Here is an 18,624-nt window from a genome sequence, read left to right on the forward strand (position 1 = left end):
GCACTCCACTGATCACATGGATTACACTCAATTTTGCACGTAGGAGCTAGAGAGGAAGAACTGTTTGGGAACATGTATAGATTTCAAGGGTACTGGGTGGGCCTGCAAATTCCTTCCTGCATTAGAAAACTTGCACTGAACTGACAGGCTAAGCAGCTGTCCATGCCTAAGAGGTATACATATTTAACCAGGTCAGGCCTATATGTGCTGCTCTGCTGTTCCTATTTGCACTGGACCTGACAGGACCTAGTATTAGGCCTGCCTGACCCTGTAATTAAACCTGGATTCAAACAATTTCTCCTGGGAGAAGCCAGTACCTTTGCCTGCCATTATAAATTGTTCAGAAGCTGACAGCCTCTGCAGACTGTTCACATACACTGGCCGTGTCCATGACACAGTTCTGGTTTATCATAATGCTTAAGGAATTCACTAATTGCCCATTTTATAAATGTCTATTATGTAATCACAATCATCAATACTATGTAGTTCAGCTTAACTACATGAAGAATTTTAGCCTGGAGTCTGAGCACCATGTAAAGACACTGGGATCCTGATTCATTGTTCATTAAAGCAAGTGGAGAACCTCCCTGAGTCCTGAATCAGTCTCGTGTACCACAATTCCCAGTCAGACTACAGGTCAAGGTCAGGACAGTATCAGGGCAAACCTCACACTTACCAATTTGCCTACCCATCCAGAACTTTCCAGGATCCCATGTAGTGCTCTGTCATAACTGTGTTCCAAAACATCATCCTTCATTTTGGACCTTCAAAGGGATATCAAAGGCCAGAAGAACTCAGTGTTGATTTGTTGTGGGAGTTAAGGTTAAAAAAAAAAAAAGGGGGGGGGGGGGACGACAGGGTGACATAAGACATCTCAGGAAAGAGGTAATGGGAAGATCTGGAAGTCTAAGAACATCTATAAGCAACAACTCTTTACATGAGTAACACAAATAGTGCACGCTGTACATCCTCTGGCTCTGAAGACACAGGATTTTCCCTGTGCAATGACACAGAGCACGGACAGCAGAAAGGGTAGGCAGACACTGGCCATTTACCTTTGCTCTTCAGTTTTCTCAGAAACTCCCTGACTGTCCTACTGATAGACTGGCCAAAGTTGTTCCATAGAAACTGCAGTGGAGAGAGAAACAGTATAACCATCTTGTTCTTTTATTACCCAAACTTTCTGCATAGAAACTTCTCATCAAAATTTCATGTTCATGAACAGCCCAATAGGCCATAATCAGAATAGATTTCCAGAAGCTGAGTATCATTATCTGGATGCTCATATGCATCCTGGTGCTCCCAATGAAATATTAATGAGATATGACTCTTAGCCAGACTTCTGTAATCACAGAGAACACATTGAATGGTTAACAGTGCCTGTCTACCACCAATTGTTGACTTTCTTTCTTTTTTGCACAACAGATATTTACACAAATCCAAGACTAACCCATACTGTTTTATTCCTTGTTAGTACTGATAATTAGTGGGTTTTTATATGGAAATTCTCAAGTCTGACCATATGAATCTGATGGACATTTACTTAAAGTGAACCTACCAGTCAGCCAGCTCATCTGTGCTACTGGAGTTTGAGAACTTCATAAAGAATTCTTACCAAAAACTTTCATAAAGTTCCAGTTTGAGGGAGGTAAGCCTGCATTCTGGTAATACTTCTTAGTTGTCCTTGTAACTTCTTACAAAAAGACCACAAAAGGTCACAAGATATGGTTGGATAGTCATTTCACAGCTGCCCTGGCACAGTGCTATTTCTGAATGCTCCAAGGCCCACTAATTGTTTTGGGAGGCAGAAGTTCTCTCAACACTGCACTGCTGAATGTTTACAGATAAGGGTAATCATTTCCAGGGTATACAGTGAGCCTGACTTCTTCCTGCCTGTCCAGGTCTCCTGAGACATTGCTGTAACAGGACTATTTGGCAAAGTAATGAACCACCCTCCCAAGAGTCAGCTTTTCAGGGCTTCAGTTAAGCTCACACCTGGAACACAGGTGTAAGCATGTTTAAACATTGACAGGGAGGGAACTAACAGAAACACACGGGGAAATACCTCGTCTCAGTCCAGTGGCAGCAGCACAACCACAGACTTGTTTGTTCATTAATGCAGCGAACACAAGGAGAACTGCCCATTGCCAAGGACTGGAGCAAGCAAACAGTATGTAGATTTGTGTTTTAAAGGGAATTCTCAGCATTCAGAAAAAGCTAACTACAAACCTGAGAGGGCTAATGAACTGGAATCTCTCCCAGCTTGAGAGGTAGTGTGTAATCTGATCAAAATCAGCACTTCCAGAAGGGGAGGCTGTTACTGTTAAACCATCAGAGATAGGACCAGTAAAAGTGTTTCTGAAAATGCATTTTCCTGTCAGGAAGTGTGGTTTTACTTAAGTCACAAATTTCTAAAGAAAGCATCAACTTCAGCAAAACTGGTTTTTATTTTTCTTCTCAGAAAAACTGAAACTTATTTTCATCCTGAATCAGCATTTCTCTTCAACTGCACTTGAAATCTAAATGGTGATGTGAAATGACACCTTCATTCAAAACTGACGTATTGAATTAACCCTTCAAACATTAGATTCAGATGCATCAGAATCCCTTTTTCCAGAAAATTACATGCTGAAGACTGATATTTTCATTTTCCCTCACATTTCAGATTGAATAAATTTCCACCATTTCAAAATTCTCTATGGAACAGAAATTCTGGCCCTCTCCAGCAAGTTTCTAGATTCCTCTTTCACTGTATAAATCAGAGGTGACAACAACAAGCTCTAATGACAGAAGCAAGAGTAAAGTCCATTTTCCCCCTTCATTTTTCAGAAGCAGCAAGTAAATTCATACCAATGAGAGCTGCAGGTGCTGAGAACTGGCATCATTTCAGTAAGTAAGCCATTATCCCCTATGATCTCAATGAGTATCTAAACTAAAATAAGCATTCAACATCAAAGATCAGTCCTTTAATTCACTGTGTCAATAAAAGTCTGTCAACGCTGCAGACTGTAAATGAACGTAGACCTACTAGAACTATCTTTTAAAAGTGACTTTGAATACCACAAACACACTAATTTAACCTGTTCCTCAAGTAAAACATTGGCCTGCTGAGTGCTTGTACTTTGAGACTGCAGGCAAGTCAGCAAGTCAACTCTATGACAAATGCCTTCCTACTCTTTTTCCTTTTTAGCCATTTCCAACATTTTGAAGCAGAATTGTTTGATTGCAGGCTGCTTCCTGAAGCTGCTTCCTTCAGCTGCCTGTTGAACCAGTGGGAATCTTTCCACTGATTTTAACTGGAGCAGGATCAGGCCCTAAATAAGTAGTGGTGGAATCCCTAGACTTACGAACTGAACAGCTGTCTCTCCCTTTCCAAAAGAAAAGGGGGAAAGTTATTCCTGCAGCTGTTTTCCCCGAAGTGCCTTCACTCCAAACTGTAAGGGACTGGAGGCAGGGGGAGAAGGTGGAATTTTAATAACCCATTAAAAAGGAGTATGGGCCATTGCGCAGCAGCTCTTTCAGTTCTACTCAAGCAGGGTCACTGCTGCCAGGCTCAGTCAGCCCTAAGGGCACGGGAAAAGCCATCATCTTGTTTTCACATCTCATTCACAGAATGGATAACGAAGGGGAAGAAGTAATCAGCTTTTGGGTTAATTAGCACCATGAACAGACAGCTGCATTGTCATTAAAAGTTCAAGAAGTCATCAGGGTCATCACTGAACTGCAAGATGTACACACACGCACACAAGGCACACGTCTAAGCCTGGATTTTTAGCAGCCTTGCTCGGCTCTGATTTTCCACTACCCCAAGGGAAACACTGACTCAGGAACACTGAACTGTTGTAGCTCTGAGAAGACAGAAGCGCAAGGCACTCCCTCTGAATAGCAGTTGTTCATCCCCTTGGAACTGATTAATTTCACACTTAATATCTCAACTTTGAATAGTTACACAGCTTTTTTCCCCTCCCTGAGAAAAATCAGAGGTGTGGCTTACCAATGTATAGTTCCATCTCTGCTTCTAATATTCTGTGGGATAAGCAGAACCCCAGTTAACAAAACCAGGCTATTGATACACGCTGTTCCTTCCACTCCTTCCTTCCACAGGCATGGAAGCTGAGGAAGTGCAAATGCATATTAGCAAATCCAGAAAAGAGCATGTATGAATAATAATGAAAAGATAAAACCTCTTAAATGACAAGGATTGCTATTAATAGTATTTGGAGCAATGTTAGCCTCAGAGTCACAAGCTGGCCTAAAAACAAAACCAACAATTTATCCAACTATGCAAAACAGCCACAGATTACATTCTCACTGCCACAGTTTGCAGTAATATTTTCTGGTAAGGGATTTTAGTGAAAATGCACCAAGACAAGTAAGGATTCCCCTGCCACCTTCCAAACAGGGCAGGGAAGAAATACAGCCTTGAATAGTTGAAACATTTCTGCTTCTCCAGAAAGCAGTCTGGCATTGGCTGGTCCTGTCAGCTGTAGGTTTGCTGCCAATACATTCTAAAACCAAAATGGGGCTGAAACAACTATCATTATAGTGAAATCTCACCAAAATGTAGTTTTCCTTTTCTGGGTGAAAGGAACACAGATCCTGCTTGCTCTTGCTATTAAATGGCAAACATGGAGCTAGCTCATGAGTGCATAGTTCCATTCAGTGCTTGGTCTTTGCCAAGGGAAATTATTCTGGGAATGCATGAACAAGATTTTTTTTTTATTTTAACCATTATAGCTCTGTTGATTCCAGTGTACCCTGGTTGTCCACATTACTGAATTTCAGTATGTTTATGACTACACAGGTGTTGCAGCAGCTCTGGTGGAGATGTTCTCATAAGGAAAAAATAGAATGAAGAGATATAGTCCAAAATTCAGAGGGGAAACAACATGCATCAGCATTTTAGTTCTAATTGCCCAAGTTAAGATGGCTGCTGTGAGCTCTGATGGACTTCATCAGAGAAGGAAGTCCAAGTGGGCTACGCAGTTCCTCTTAGAAAACTCCTTTGAATTCTTTCCCTCCCATTCAGGACTCTGGGTACTTTTTGGAAGAAAAACGGCCTTTTCCATATTTTTCTACGGTGTAACCTGGTGGTGCTGCCTCAAAACACCACCACAATAATCTTCCAATAATAACTTTGGTCGATCTTTCCTTGCCAGTCCACATATAGAGGAATATATGCTGGAAGGAACCCTGCCATGTGCTGACCTTATGATGGCTTGATGAACAAATATAGAGCCTGCACAAAAATGCAAACCCCCAGGTGTGCCAAGACAACTATCACCCTAGGACCTTGTTGCATTTGCTCTCCTGTCCTTCTGTCAAAAAAGCAGCCTAGTCAGGATGTGTGTAGGCAATGTTGTCAAATTCAGAAGAGGGAAGCTTTAAACAGCACAAAGGACAAAGCATACGTCAATGGCCCAAGCTGCCATACTGCATAAAAGACAAACAGGAAAACAGTTTCTGAGACAGGAGGGAAAGAAAGACCCAGTGCTTTCCTTTACCCTACTTGTTCCAACAGCCATTAGTACTGGAAGAAATCAGTGTGAGAGAAGGGCATTCAGAAACAAACATGAGATCTTGCACTGACAGGAAGGAACCTATTGGCTTGAAAACTTTCCGGTACTAGTGAAAGCTTTTTTTCCCATCCAGCCAAATACACAGGTGCTGTCCACTTCTTTCAATCTACACTATTTCTTCGACGAATTTGAACGTGGCATAGGAATAAAGGCCAGTACAGACCTGCTTCCCACTTTGCTTGCTGTTTTTTCAAAAGAGTCAGTCTGTTGGAAAGGACAAGTCTCCTTGGGATCAAGCTGGCAGTGCTAGTCCAGCAGGCTTCTGCTAAATCACACAACACAGAGGGATGTAGGGCTCTGTAACACAAGGATTTATTAGTCCTATCTTCATAATCCCGTAATTATTTGGCATCAGGAGAATCCTCAGAACAAAATATGAGTAAATTCATGATTCCCATCCTGTTGGCCTCCCAGTCAAATACAAAAAGCAAACCAGAATACACTGGGAAGCTCAAGAGATAGCTTCAACTTAGAATGCATGTAGGAGGTAGATTAGATATTCATACTGACAACAAAAATAGACTCTCCCGAGTTAAAATAACAAATGCCTTTAAAGAGTTTCAGAAGGAACTTAAAACTGCAGGGTTTGAATCAATCTCTAACTACGACGAATTAGGATGATAACCACAGAAGGGGGCTATGGGAAAGTCAGACTATCCCACATCAGACTTCTGCGAGGTATATTTCAATCAGTATCAGAACTCCAGCCTAGCTGGATGATGCATATGACTCACTATCACAGGTTCTGCTGCAGGGTGCTTGTTCCAAAGTAAAGGTGTTAAAGGCAACATACTGATAAGGGTCATTGGCTATTTGCCACCAAGCCTAGTCGAGCTTCTCTCTGAATGGATAATATTCCATTAAAACCTTCCTGTGATAATTCGGGGTGTCTTAAAGTGCCACCTAGGAGTTCTGTCCAACATTGTCAAATCCTCTATTTCTGTGCTTCTCTGTAAAGCTGTAAACTGTTACACAGTGAGGGAAAAGCAGGACAGCTGATTAATTCTATTGAAAATATACTGTCTGTAGAGAAGATGAAAACAGACTTATTGAAGTCTCCTTTTTATCTTGATCCTCTCAGGAAATAACGAACTAAATCCTTAATCCCCCACCCCCTTGGGGAAAAAAAGAAAAGGAAAAAAAAGAAAAAAGAAAAAAGGGACAGATGCTGCTCTTTATATTTAGAGAAGTAAAACAAAGGGCTTAAGCACTCATCCTGCCCTTACCCCCACAGCACAATCCTTTGCAATACTGAGGCTCTTGCACAGGAACTGCTGCTCTTGTCTTCCCACGTTTGTCGGGGTTTGTGATTTTTGCCCTGCAGGATGCTAAGGGAGGGCTCTGTATTTTGTGGCTATTGAAGTACTGTACAGGATGGCTACTTAAGTGTCCCAGGGGTCACTTTGCTGTTTCATTTCCTCTTGGACTGATCCTCTTCACCAGTGCATTTAAGGTATTAATTACTGCAAGAGCTATACTTTTCCATGTAGTGTGGTCCCTCGACTAGTGTCTCCTGTTCCTTCTCAAACCTCTTTTCCCCACCCTCCCTTCTCTCAAATACCAGAAATTTTTCAGCTTTAGTTCTAACCATATGTAGTATATTATTTATTGGAGGAAACTGTTTACTTAAAAACAGGCTCATGTATCCTAGTCCAGAGATGAGTATGATAACCAGGGAGACTGCTTCACTCTTAAAGGACTCCCTCCACTTTCGCAGAGAAATTTAAAGCAGGGGACCCAGCAACCTCACACTTCACAAGCTGAAGCAGAGAACCCAGCAATCGTGCGCTTTACAAGAGCAGGTCTAAAGGCTGTTTCATACTGTCACCTCAATCCTCTTTAATCTGCAATGTGCATTTCTCTAGACCAATGAAAGGCAGGCAGGGTATTTATAGCAGTGTCAGAAGAGGCAGGAAGTAGGAAACTGGGACTGGTGTTTGGAAAGTATAGGGCTTGGAACAGTGGGGCCAGCCTGGAACTCCTTCCCCCAAAACAATGCAGAGCTGAAGGAGAAGTGCCTGGGGAACAGCTGGTTTTCTACAGATATCCTCTGGCTCTCTTCTCCTCTACCTGCTGCCTTTCCAACACCAGCCATTTCCTTTCTTTCAAAGTCGAGTGGAAGTTTTCCATTCTGTGGTTTTCCTGTCTTGGTACAAGCAAGCACATTTTTTCCCCTTATATTTTAACTGTTTGGAGACCAACACCAAAACCTGCTCACTAGGGGGAGAGCTTCCCATTTACAGCCTATCCAAGGAATTTGAGAGGGCTGATTAAACATCAGAAGAGCTAGATCTTTGCTTGTTCATGTATTCACTGAGCATGAGAGATTGAACTTGTTGTCTAAAGAAATGCTCCAATGCTCTTCTATAGAAAGTTAACAGACTAACATAATGCCAGCAGGCCTCCCTGCAGGCTGCACTGCAGTAACACCCAATACAGAGGGAAACGTGGAGAAAAGGAAACAGATGTTGAAGTCCCCATACCGTAATTACAATACAGCACAAGGGAGTTAGAATTCATGTCCTTCAGTCTGGGCCAGCAGGAGCTTGGGTCATTTTGAACATGACCCTGTGGAATAGAAGTACTCCTGCTTCCTATGTGCTGTGGTGGGATTTTTTTTTTTTTTTTTTTTTTCCAAATGAACGACCAGTGAGCAGGAAGTAATAACGTGTTACCTTCATGCTGTTGCACCTGGTGTAGCCATTACTATCTGTGCAAGCACTGTGCAGATTTGGTGCAATTTATATCTGCTTTGCTGAAGTACCAGTGATCGTGCAGGCAAGCAGAAACCTGGGGCATTTCATGTCAAAGTCAAGGAACCAAGAAGGGAAAAATATATGGGGTCTCTTCTTCATCCTTGGGCCCTTTCACATACCTTTCTTTACCTCCCTAATAAACTAGTTCTAAGCTCTTAAGAACCAGCAGAATTACAATGACACTTTAACAACAGATGGGTGACTAAGGAAGACTGTGTATTTTTGATTAGAGTGCGTATTTTTGTCCAGAATCAACAACAAATAGGTGCTGAACAACAACGGCTCTGATGTTTGCACGCTCTCCTTTTATCTCCTAAGTGCAGAGGGTCAGGTTACTACTTCATGTATATCAAAAGTACCTTTCGACAGTATGTTACATCTGGCTTAATTTCATTTGCTTCTCCTGCTGCACAATCTGCATCATTTTCCAGATAAGCTGTATTTTCCTTATAACTCACCCTGTGAAAATAAAAGGAGTCCAAGCCTTACACACACACCCATGCAACTTGCACTTCTTGAAGGGCTATTTGAAGGAACTTTGCATTCATCTGAATGGAGGGAGGCAACAGCCTGGCTAGAGTCCGGACACAGTAAAGTGTGTGTGTTCTGTCCATGTCCAGTCCATCCAGCCAGGCTTTTTCAAAGCCTAAGCCTTGATTGCCAGTCAGAAACAACATGCTACAAGCTGTTAGAGATCAATCAGCACAGCATTGGATTGTTTTATGTGGGTTCTCCTTCCTATGTGTTCCCTGAAGCCACAGTACCCATTCACTCTCCTAGATGGATTAGATTCACCTTGGGTGTGTCCCACATAATTTCAGATGGGGTGGCCTACCACACATCACAGCTAATGATTCTTCTTAGCTTGACCAGCCCATATCTAGTTCTTCATCAATGCTTCCATACAACATCTCTCCCTTCTTCAGTAATCATTCTTATACTCCGAGACTAGTCTTTGAAGGGCCTTCGCCACTCCTACAGCTCCTAAATACCTTCTCCCCTTGCAAGTTTCCCATTGAGCCTATTTCTGTGACCATCTTCTTCCCTCACCTGTAACAAAGATGGAAGCTTTCAGAGCTGAGCCCCCTGACTCAGACCACTAGTTCCCCACTAGCACAATGCAAGATCTTATCCCTGGGTTGACAACGGCCTCCCCAACATCCTCCCCCAGCACTGCTCTCTGCTGGTTCCCGGTGCATTTCAAGTCCCAGGAGGGACACTCACCTCCTTTCCTCCTAAAATAAAAATGAGATTCTACATCACAGGCAAAGTATTGCTGATATTTGATGAAGTTTGATGTTATTTTTTGCATAAGCATCTCTCTGCTATTTAACTTGAGTTTTACTGTCTGTATACTGTTTCTAAGGGCTGAAATTGCCCTTTGGAAAGGTCTTTATATAAACACTAGCAGGAATGTGGACTATTCATAGTCAACATTTATTTTACCAGCATGCAACTCAAGACACTTCTATCTTGTTTCCAAAAGATTCCCAGAATCTTTTCTAGCTGGCAGAAACGTTGAATAAATAAATCAGGGTCGTGTAAAAGTACTTGCATTTTTACGTTATTAGACATTGTCAGCTAATGCACTAAGTCTTCACTCTGGTCACTCAAGGGAACTACCTCACATTACAGTAGAAGGTTAACTTTTTTTTTTTAACAACAGTTTTAAGCTCTGTAGTGTTTGGAACATACCCCTTTGAAACCTGAAAGCCACAAAGCCGAGGAAAAGTTAAGACAGTCTTGCAACAGTTCCAAATGTAGTCAGCTGCTCTGATCAACCTTGTCTCAGAGAAGTCTATGTAAGGTGTAGTTAGCTTAAAGAGCAGTAACAGTCCATTAAAGTTACACCAGTAAAATTTCAAGTGTAACATGTAGAGGTTCTTCAGAGGTTGAGATAAGCTACAGTAGGCCTTTAAGTTTAATGAACTCTGAATTTGCTTAACTAATTGGTGCTTGAAGGCCCAGTTTTCCTCTTATCTTTTACACTACTATCATTTCACCAGTATCATTTAAGTTGTTTCCAATTTGTAACATATGAAAGACACAATCATAGCCTGAAAGTCTAGAGCAATGAGCAGCACATCAGAGCAAAAGCTTCTTCATCTTGAACTGGAAAAAAAAAAAAAAAAAAAAATCAATCTCATCATTAAAAGGAAACTCAACCACATGCACTCCAGACATTATTAGGACGGAAACTAGTCCCTCATCTCTAGTTTGGTTCAGAACTGGCAAGCACAGCGTTCCTGGCCTTGCCTGCTAACCCAAACCAAGTTGTCCTTTCAGGTTTACTAGCTCTTATGAACTTCCACAGAGCATCTGTTAGAAGTTTCATTTAATGACAAAACCTCCTGCCCAGACCAAACAGGCTCCTTTCTTCACTGATGCATGCTTGGTTGGGCTACATAAGAGCATCACATGGTATTGGAGCTGTGAGGAAAAAGAAATATGACCTCAGATAACATTGTTACATTAAAAAACTAAGTTTTCAGCTTAATAGCTTTAATATCCAGTTAAGGCCAAGGTGACTCACTGAGTGCTCTTACTAAAGATTATTGGTCCCACCCACCATGACTGTCAGTGGGATTACGCATGAGTAGAGAGATCCATTTCATCAGATGCCCATCCAGTTGCCATATCTAAGAGACTCTAAAGGGCGAGGACTAACTGTATTTAGCGTCCTGGAAAATGTGAAGTCCACTGATGAAGCTGAGAACGAATGTGTCACCTTGTGCCACTTCTATGGTCAAATAATCAAATCTGCTGATCCTGAATCACAGACATGAACAAAGCAGGCCCTTTCCCACCCCAGATGAAAACTTTTGCAAAGCTAAAAAACACTAGTACCACATATGGCTGTACATAACTATGTTCCCACCAGCCCACTTCTTCCCAGAAACATTACAGGAGCAGCTGGCAGGTGGCAAGTACTCAAGAACAGGTGGGAAATCAGTGAAAATAAGAATGAAAGAAGTGTCTACATAAAGCAAGGAGCTCAAAGACTCAAGATTAGAACATCTGGCTCTCCGCTGGCTCAGAGGTCTTGGTGGAGTTACTTCCTGCAGGAAATCTGGAGTAAGCAGATGCAATAGTAACAAGATACCAAAGGAGCCTTATATAACATTCTGCACTACATCTTCCAAACAGTAATTTCTACCACATTTTTTTCATACTTACATTTGGAGAAGTGACAAACTCCAGATCCCAAAAGGTGATCTCTCTACTCTGCTACAGACTTTAATTGCAAACAACCAACAAAAACAACAAATAACCAACTTATATTTCTACTTCTATGAACCAGGACAATTCAGTTTAGAATGGTCATCTGTCAGAAGGCATGACACAGGCACAAGGAACACCCTCTTTCACCACATTTTTACCATGGACATCAGAATTCCACAAGAGTTAAACAAACTTTTTTCATTCACAGTACTTTTCCTTTTTTTTCTTCCCCTAAGCTTTACAGGGCACTTCTCAGATTTCCTGCTTCTAAAATGCCTCAAACAGAAGCCCAGTCTAAAAATGAAACCACATCATTACTTCCTCAACAAAAGCCTGATTCCAAAGTTGATACCACTTTTCAACCATTATCGTACCATGTACCCCATACATTTGTTTGAAATTCATCTCAACTCAAAAGACTGGCATAATAACTAATTGGAGCTGGTTTATTTTAACTTTTTAATTAATTTGGAACACCTTACACGTCTGCCTTAAAGGATAAGACGGCACATGTGACCTCACTACAGAGTCTATGTCAAGGCAAAGAATCCACGTTCATGTATGATCAAGTTGTTTTGCATATCTCTTTTAGCTTATTAGTGAGAAGGTGGAATGATCAATTCAAGAAAACCAGTGAAAGAAAAAAAAGACAGATTTTCAATTAGGTGCCTAGGGCCAAAGGAATTCATGAGCTTCCTCCTTTTCTGCCATCTCTTGCTATTCCCACATCACGCTCTCAGTTCAAAGGAGGCTAGCCACTGCAGGTGCTGCGAACTCAGTGCTATAGGTACGGCAGGATGGAGGAATGAATGGCTTCCTTAACACCAAGGGATGCTAAGAGCTTACCTTCATCTCCCCAAGCTTCTGAACTCCAACTCACCAAGAGTGAGGTTATTTAGAGGAGAGAGGCACTACCCGCCAGCATCCCTGAAATAGATAGCTCTTCCCCCAACACAAACTATAGAAAGGAATGTTATTCCAAGCTCCTTTGAACTTAGGTAAGAGACAGATAGTAGTGCCATAGCTGTTTTCTGAAGTATATGCATGAGATGAAAGTGAGATAGATGTGGAGTGGGTAAAGTACTTTCTTTATCGCTTGCAGACTCGTTTGTCAAAATCCAGCCTGCAACTTCACTTTTTTTTTTTTTTTTTTTTTTGAAGGGGAGGTGAGACAGAGGGGGCCAGGCAGGAGATGTTTTCCAAACCTGTGAATGCAACATTCAGCAGCCAAGCTCAAAAGTTCCTGCTGCTCCTGCAAAAAAAAAGGACAAACAAGCCCTTTTCATGTCAGCTGTGTCCAGCTGGAAATGTCACAGCTTTGTCACAATGGAACAAAGCATGCCTGGTGTCTGTTCTTTCAAAAGGTCTCTTAATTCAAACAAAAGAAAAATATTCACATCTGGAAGGGGTCATAGGCAGGGGGCAACAGTGGAGGAAGCAAAGTTCAGATGGCAAGTCATAGCAATTACTGTTTGTCTAATTATTGTACTGCCTCTTCTGGCACTTAGCAATCCAGTTAAAGAAAGCAAGCCAAGAGTCAAAACAGCAACTTTATTATTGATTGACCTCAGAGGGCCAGATGAGATACACCTCTTCACTTTTGCTCCATTCATCATGCTGGAACACTCAGTCTGGGTGAAAAGACCCCTTGTGACCAGTCTGGCAGTAGTTCCTCTTTCCCCCCCCCTCCTTTTTTTAATAAGGAAAAAAAAAATTATTGTTGTATGTGGAGTTCAAGCTTCCTTTAGAAGATCACAACCTTCACTTTCAGAAGGATGTACATATTAAAATCCTACCCTTTCCAATGGGTTTATTTGAGCATCTGTTTCTGTAAAGATTAAAACCTTCTAATGCAGAGTTGGGAGGCTGTATCAGAACTGAGCCACAGGAAGATCAAAAACTAAATGTCTAATGACATCAGATTAAAGGAAAAGAGAATAAACTTGAGAGTAGGATTTCACTGGCTAGGCATGAAAGACCACCAGTAAGAGTTTGCATTACACTCCTAAACTAAAAGCTTTCCCCTTCTTCAACATTCAGTGCTTCTGAAGATGAAAAGCCTCTCCTAGGCTGCCACCTAGCTAGTTAATTCCTTGTATTGTTTTAGAAGCTATTTTAAAAAGCTCTTCTGCTCCAGCCCTTACTGCATTGACTCCTCCCTTTTGAGCTGGTACTTTGTTAGGAGTTTCAAGAGCAATAGAAACTTGCTGCCAAGTCCCTTTCTTCCCCACAATGTGTTTTATAACCCAGCGTGTAGTTTAGTCTGTCTAAACACTGCACTAGTACACTGCCACCAGTTTCCATGGAGATGATTAACTCCTCCAGAGCCAGAAAGCCTCACTGTGCTTTTTGCCCTTTCAGCACATGAAGAACATGACAGCACTTACTAAAATCCGTCTGCAGAAACATCACATTTTCCAGATAGTTCTAGCAAATGCAAGGATTTGCGTTTGCTTTAACCCATCACAGAGAGCTGCGGTCTTAACCAAACTTGCATTTAAGTCATCTACTAGAATGAGTTGCTCTTTCCCCTTGTGCTTCTCCTCCCTTTGCACTGCCATGACATCTGAAGGCACGACAGCCTCACTGGCATCAACTTTTTGATCTACTACATCTCAGAGCAAAGCCAAAGCATGAGATATAATGAAAAGTGCAGAAGAGAGAGATGTGAAGGAGATGACTTCGAACTCAACCAGAAATCAAGAGTAGAAAACAGAAAAACTTTGTGTCCTAAAGTTCAGGAGCACTGTTATATGAAACTTCATAGCTTACCATACTCCTAGTCACTTATGCATCTAGCAAAAATATACTGTCAGTGTGTATTCATAACAAAAAATTATTTAACACCATTTTAAGTTTAATTAAACTGAAAACTACCTTTAATCTAGTGTAACATGACCAAATCAGAGCAAGAAAGTAGACTTTCTCCCAAAAATGCAGCTAATAAAGGCCACATGCTGTCATCAGCTTTAGCTGTGGAAAAATGGTTTCCCAGTCTCACTTTCACAGAAAGGACAATCTCCCTGGCAGTTGCCACTTAGGTGGCACACTTGTTGATCCAAACTATGAAAATGGCAACAAAACTTTGAATACTGCATTTTCCTGGAAGAATTCCCCAGTATAAGACTATTTTATAAATATTTTCCAGGCTATCATCCCTGAAGCAAACTGTAACCTTCCCAGCACTTTTAACATGTAATGTTTTTTTTGGCATTCAAGAGCAGATACACTATATAAACTAGACATGAATAACCAAGCATAACTGTAGTTTCTGTAAAAGAGTTAAAGGCAAGAGAGAGATTTTTTGCCAGTAAGCTTGGCTAACTTCAAAGAGCCACTGGCAGCGTTCATAGCAATAGGTGCGTATCTGCTGCAGGAAGAATAATTTTCTATTTGACTTCCATACCAGTTGCCAGGAGGATTTCTTTGCACTGCTGGTACCCACACAGTACTGACTCCAAGCAGAGACTGCAAAGTCCCCCAACCCCTTTTTGCACTGTGCTACTAAGACAATCCACAGATGTGCAAGAAGACTTCACTCATGCAGTCCACTCACAGTTGCTGAAGTGACAGCCTGTATTTACTGTTATGTGAACATGTGTCCAGTATTAACTCAAAGGACACCACTAACTGATTTCATATACTTTGCCACAGGACACTTACCAAGCAGTAACTGTATTTGGTTAACCACCCTTAGCTACAAACAAACCAAAGAACTTGAGACAAGAGTCTCCATTACCTTCTCCTCGGAGATTCTGGGTGTGTCCCTTGTCCCTTAGCTAAAATTAGTGTAGCGAAGCCCCCTAGGGATGCTAAAACCCATAGCTGAGAACATCAGCCGGCATCCAATAAAAGTGTTTCAACTTTCCAAAAAGCCCGCATGTTCACACACTTCCCACAGCTGCAGAGATCGCAATGTAACATGCGGAAAGCAGAGACACTTGCAACCTGCTTCTCCAGCCCTTCCCGAAGTCACCGGTGCAGCACCACAAGCCTATGTTAGCTGCACCTTCCAACACCAACCACCACGGGTGGTTTCCTTGCTTGAGAGAGCTCATCCTCATCCTGCCTCCTCTTATCTGTCACCAGGTTGCAGAGGAAGTTTTGGCTGCCCACACCTCCAACTGTGTTTTTGTCTCGCTGTAGGAAACAAGCCACTCTTACAATTACTGATTTCTTGAAAGCATTTCTTGGAGAGGCTGCCGTGGGCCAGGGCCTGCTGCTGCAGCATGCCTCGCTCCCTGCTGCCCCTCAGGAGGGCTGGGCGAGGGTCCGCCACCACACACCTCTCCTCTTACTAACCCCGGCGTAGGGGGCAGCTACAGAGCCTCTCCTATCTTGAAAGGTCAGGTCACCCCTCACTACTTTAACCCGCCGCACCTCTGTTTTCACTAGGCCACTCGTAGGACAAAGTGGTGACAGCCCGACTGCTGCCCGCACCCCCTCAGCGTCCCACGGAACTTTCTAGAGGCGCAGGCTTCGCACCGGCGGGGCAGGTGCCACGTCCCCGCAAGAGGGGCCTCGGCTCTCCCGCCCAGGGAGACGCCCAGCCCCGGCGGGGCCGTTTTGCCCCGGGCGGCTGAGGGGCAAGGAGGCGCCGGCTGCCCACGGCACTTACCGATGTCGGAGTTGCAGAAAGCGTCCTGCGGGTGGATGGGGACGCAAGTGCAAGCCTCCACCACCAAGTCCCGCAGGCTCCAGCTGCAGAGGAACACGACGAGGAAACTCTGCCACGCCGTCATGTTTCCCCCCACCCCGAGGTGCCTCCTCACTTCTGCGGAGCAGGAGCGCAGCCGCTGCTGCGTTCGCCTGACTTTATTCTCGGTCCCTAACAGCCCGCGCACAGCGACTGCCCGCCCGCCTGCTCGCACTGCCCCTCTCTCGCTCCCTGGCCTCGGCAGCGCAGCCTTCGCTCGGCGGGACAGTGCAAGCCGGAGAGCACGGCAGGTCCGCGGCTCCCAGCGGCGGTGGGTGCGGTGCCGTACCAAGCTGTTCGGAGCTGCGCTGCGCCGCGGCGAGCCGGTGCGCTGAGTTATAGCCTCGATCGCGCCCTCTCGGGCTCCGGGGGCGCCGCCGCCCCCGACCAATGGGAGCCCCGTATTACCTCATCGGCGGGAGAGGCCAGCGGGCCGGGGCGGGGCCGCGGCCGCCGCTTCAGCGCCTTATACGGAATAGTGCGGGGAGCGCCGCGCGCGGGCGGTGGGGCGCCCCGGTGGCGCAGGTAACCCGGTGCTCTGAGGAGAAGTCCCCGTCCCCAGCCTGCGTCCCCTCCCGTCGCGGGGCTGTTGAAACTCTGAAAAACTAGTTGTAGCTCCGAGGAGGTATCGGCGAGTATCCGTCCCGCGGGCGCCGGTGCGCGGACGGGTCTGGCCCCGAGGAGTCCCCCCCGCCACCTCGGCCAGGACCTACCTCCCCTCGGCAGCCCCGCTCCGCGCCTCAGGGTGCGAAGAGGCACCTGGAAAACAGGCGGGGGGTTTGTTGTTTGCTTGGAAAGCTTGGGCTGTTCCCCTCGAAACCATCTCGGCTGTCTGCAAGCTGATTTTGAACTGGAGGAGGTGAATTAGTGTTCCAAAGGGCTTTCAGAAAGCGACCAGAAAACGCAAGAGGAGTGCAGAGTGTTGCTTCTTTCCCTCTTTCAGTAGGCAGTGAAAAGAGGATGGAGGAAAAGAAGGACAAGACCTAGCTGAACTGTAAACCAGGATTTCATCCTGTGGTTTTTAATCCCGCTCAAATGCTCCTTCTTCTCCTGTCACCCCACCACCACCACCCATCACTTCCCCTTCTCAGGGGTTTTGGTCAGAAAGGGGTCATAAACTGATAAAACCAAGCTGGAAAAAGCAGTGTTGTATCTACCCAGGCACTCCCAACATTTAATCTCAAAGTATATTTTAGCAGAGCAGCTTTAGTGGAATGTATAGAAAAGTCCTGTTTGTTTTGTTTTCCCTTATCCCCTTCTGGAACCGTAAATTTCTATCAGCTGTAGAAATGTAAATGTTATAGAAGAGCTGGGACTGTAAGGAAGGAGATTGCCAGCTGCAAGATACAGACAGCCTTATTATCCTGCAAAGGGGACTGAGGGGTGATTAATCACAGTATCAAATCAGTGTATATAATGTCACAGTACTTTCCACGGGGTTTACAAGACTTAAGCATGTCTAGTTATAAATTATGCTGGTATTAAAAGCCAGGGACCAGCTGTCCTAAATTTCTAAATAGTCAGCTAAGTCTTTTGATTTACAATTCTGCTCCATCTGGGTGAAGCACAGCCTGCCTACACCTTTTCTTTAATCATCCCATCCATATAAAATTAAAACCTCCAGTCTTATGGCAACACAGGCTTTTATTTGGAGCATCAGTACATAAAGCTTCAAGATGGGTGTTGCTAGTAGAGATCAAGGTGACAATGCTAACAGTGGGAAACGCAGGTTCCTACCCTTGCTGTGACACAGACCACCTGTGTGACAGCTTCGCCTCACTGTGCTTCAAATCCCAATCTGTGTAACGGGGGTAACAGTGATGGGAGCTTCTCAGGAATGTGTGTGAGTGAACACACTGAAAAAATTAGATGGTGTTGAGGTGCTAACGGGTCATATAAGTATGTATGAGGCAGGGTATTAAACAGGACATTCAATTTAGATTCATCAGTGTCTGAATCATTGAGCTCCAAATTGCAATATGAGAAACCCTATGCAAAAATCTCCTTAGGTACTTGGACTGTCTGCTCAAGGTGCTACAGCTGAAGTTGAATCTGTCAGATTGGACTGTCATTTCCGTCTCACTGGGTGTAAACAAGGAACAACTCCACTGACCTCAGCAGAGTAACACGGGAGAAAAATGAAGTGTGTCTGGCACTTTCATTTTTCCTTTGTTGTTGTAAAAAGTTTGATATTACCAACATCATGATACACCTGATCTATCAACATCTCCGATCAGTATCTGAGAGAAGTGGAGTTATTCCGTAACCTGACACTGGTGTAAATAAGAGAGAGTTTGGCCCCCACGCAACTAGATTATAATCACAGCTCCAGCACCACCTCCCTTCGCTCTCTGGCCAAGTAACTCCTCTG

The 18,624-nt window shown here is 43.8% G+C and overlaps 2 protein-coding genes across 4 annotated transcripts in view; one reads left to right on the forward strand and one right to left on the reverse strand.

Moving 5' to 3' along the window:
• TIMP3 (TIMP metallopeptidase inhibitor 3) overlaps positions 1-16,578 on the reverse strand; it is a 35,613-nt gene extending 19,035 nt beyond the window's left edge. Inside the window, exon 1 of the mRNA XM_068402054.1 lies at positions 16,176-16,578. Within this exon, the coding sequence (XP_068258155.1) occupies positions 16,176-16,299 (124 nt within the window). The 5' untranslated portion in view covers positions 16,300-16,578. The remainder of the gene's footprint in view (positions 1-16,175) is intronic.
• SYN3 (synapsin III) overlaps positions 1-18,624 on the forward strand; it is a 184,690-nt gene that overhangs the window by 70,616 nt on the left and 95,450 nt on the right. The window lies entirely within an intron of this gene.

This window comes from Nyctibius grandis, chromosome 5 (genome assembly GCF_013368605.1).
Source record: "Nyctibius grandis isolate bNycGra1 chromosome 5, bNycGra1.pri, whole genome shotgun sequence".
Classification (NCBI taxonomy): Eukaryota; Metazoa; Chordata; class Aves; order Nyctibiiformes; family Nyctibiidae; genus Nyctibius; species Nyctibius grandis.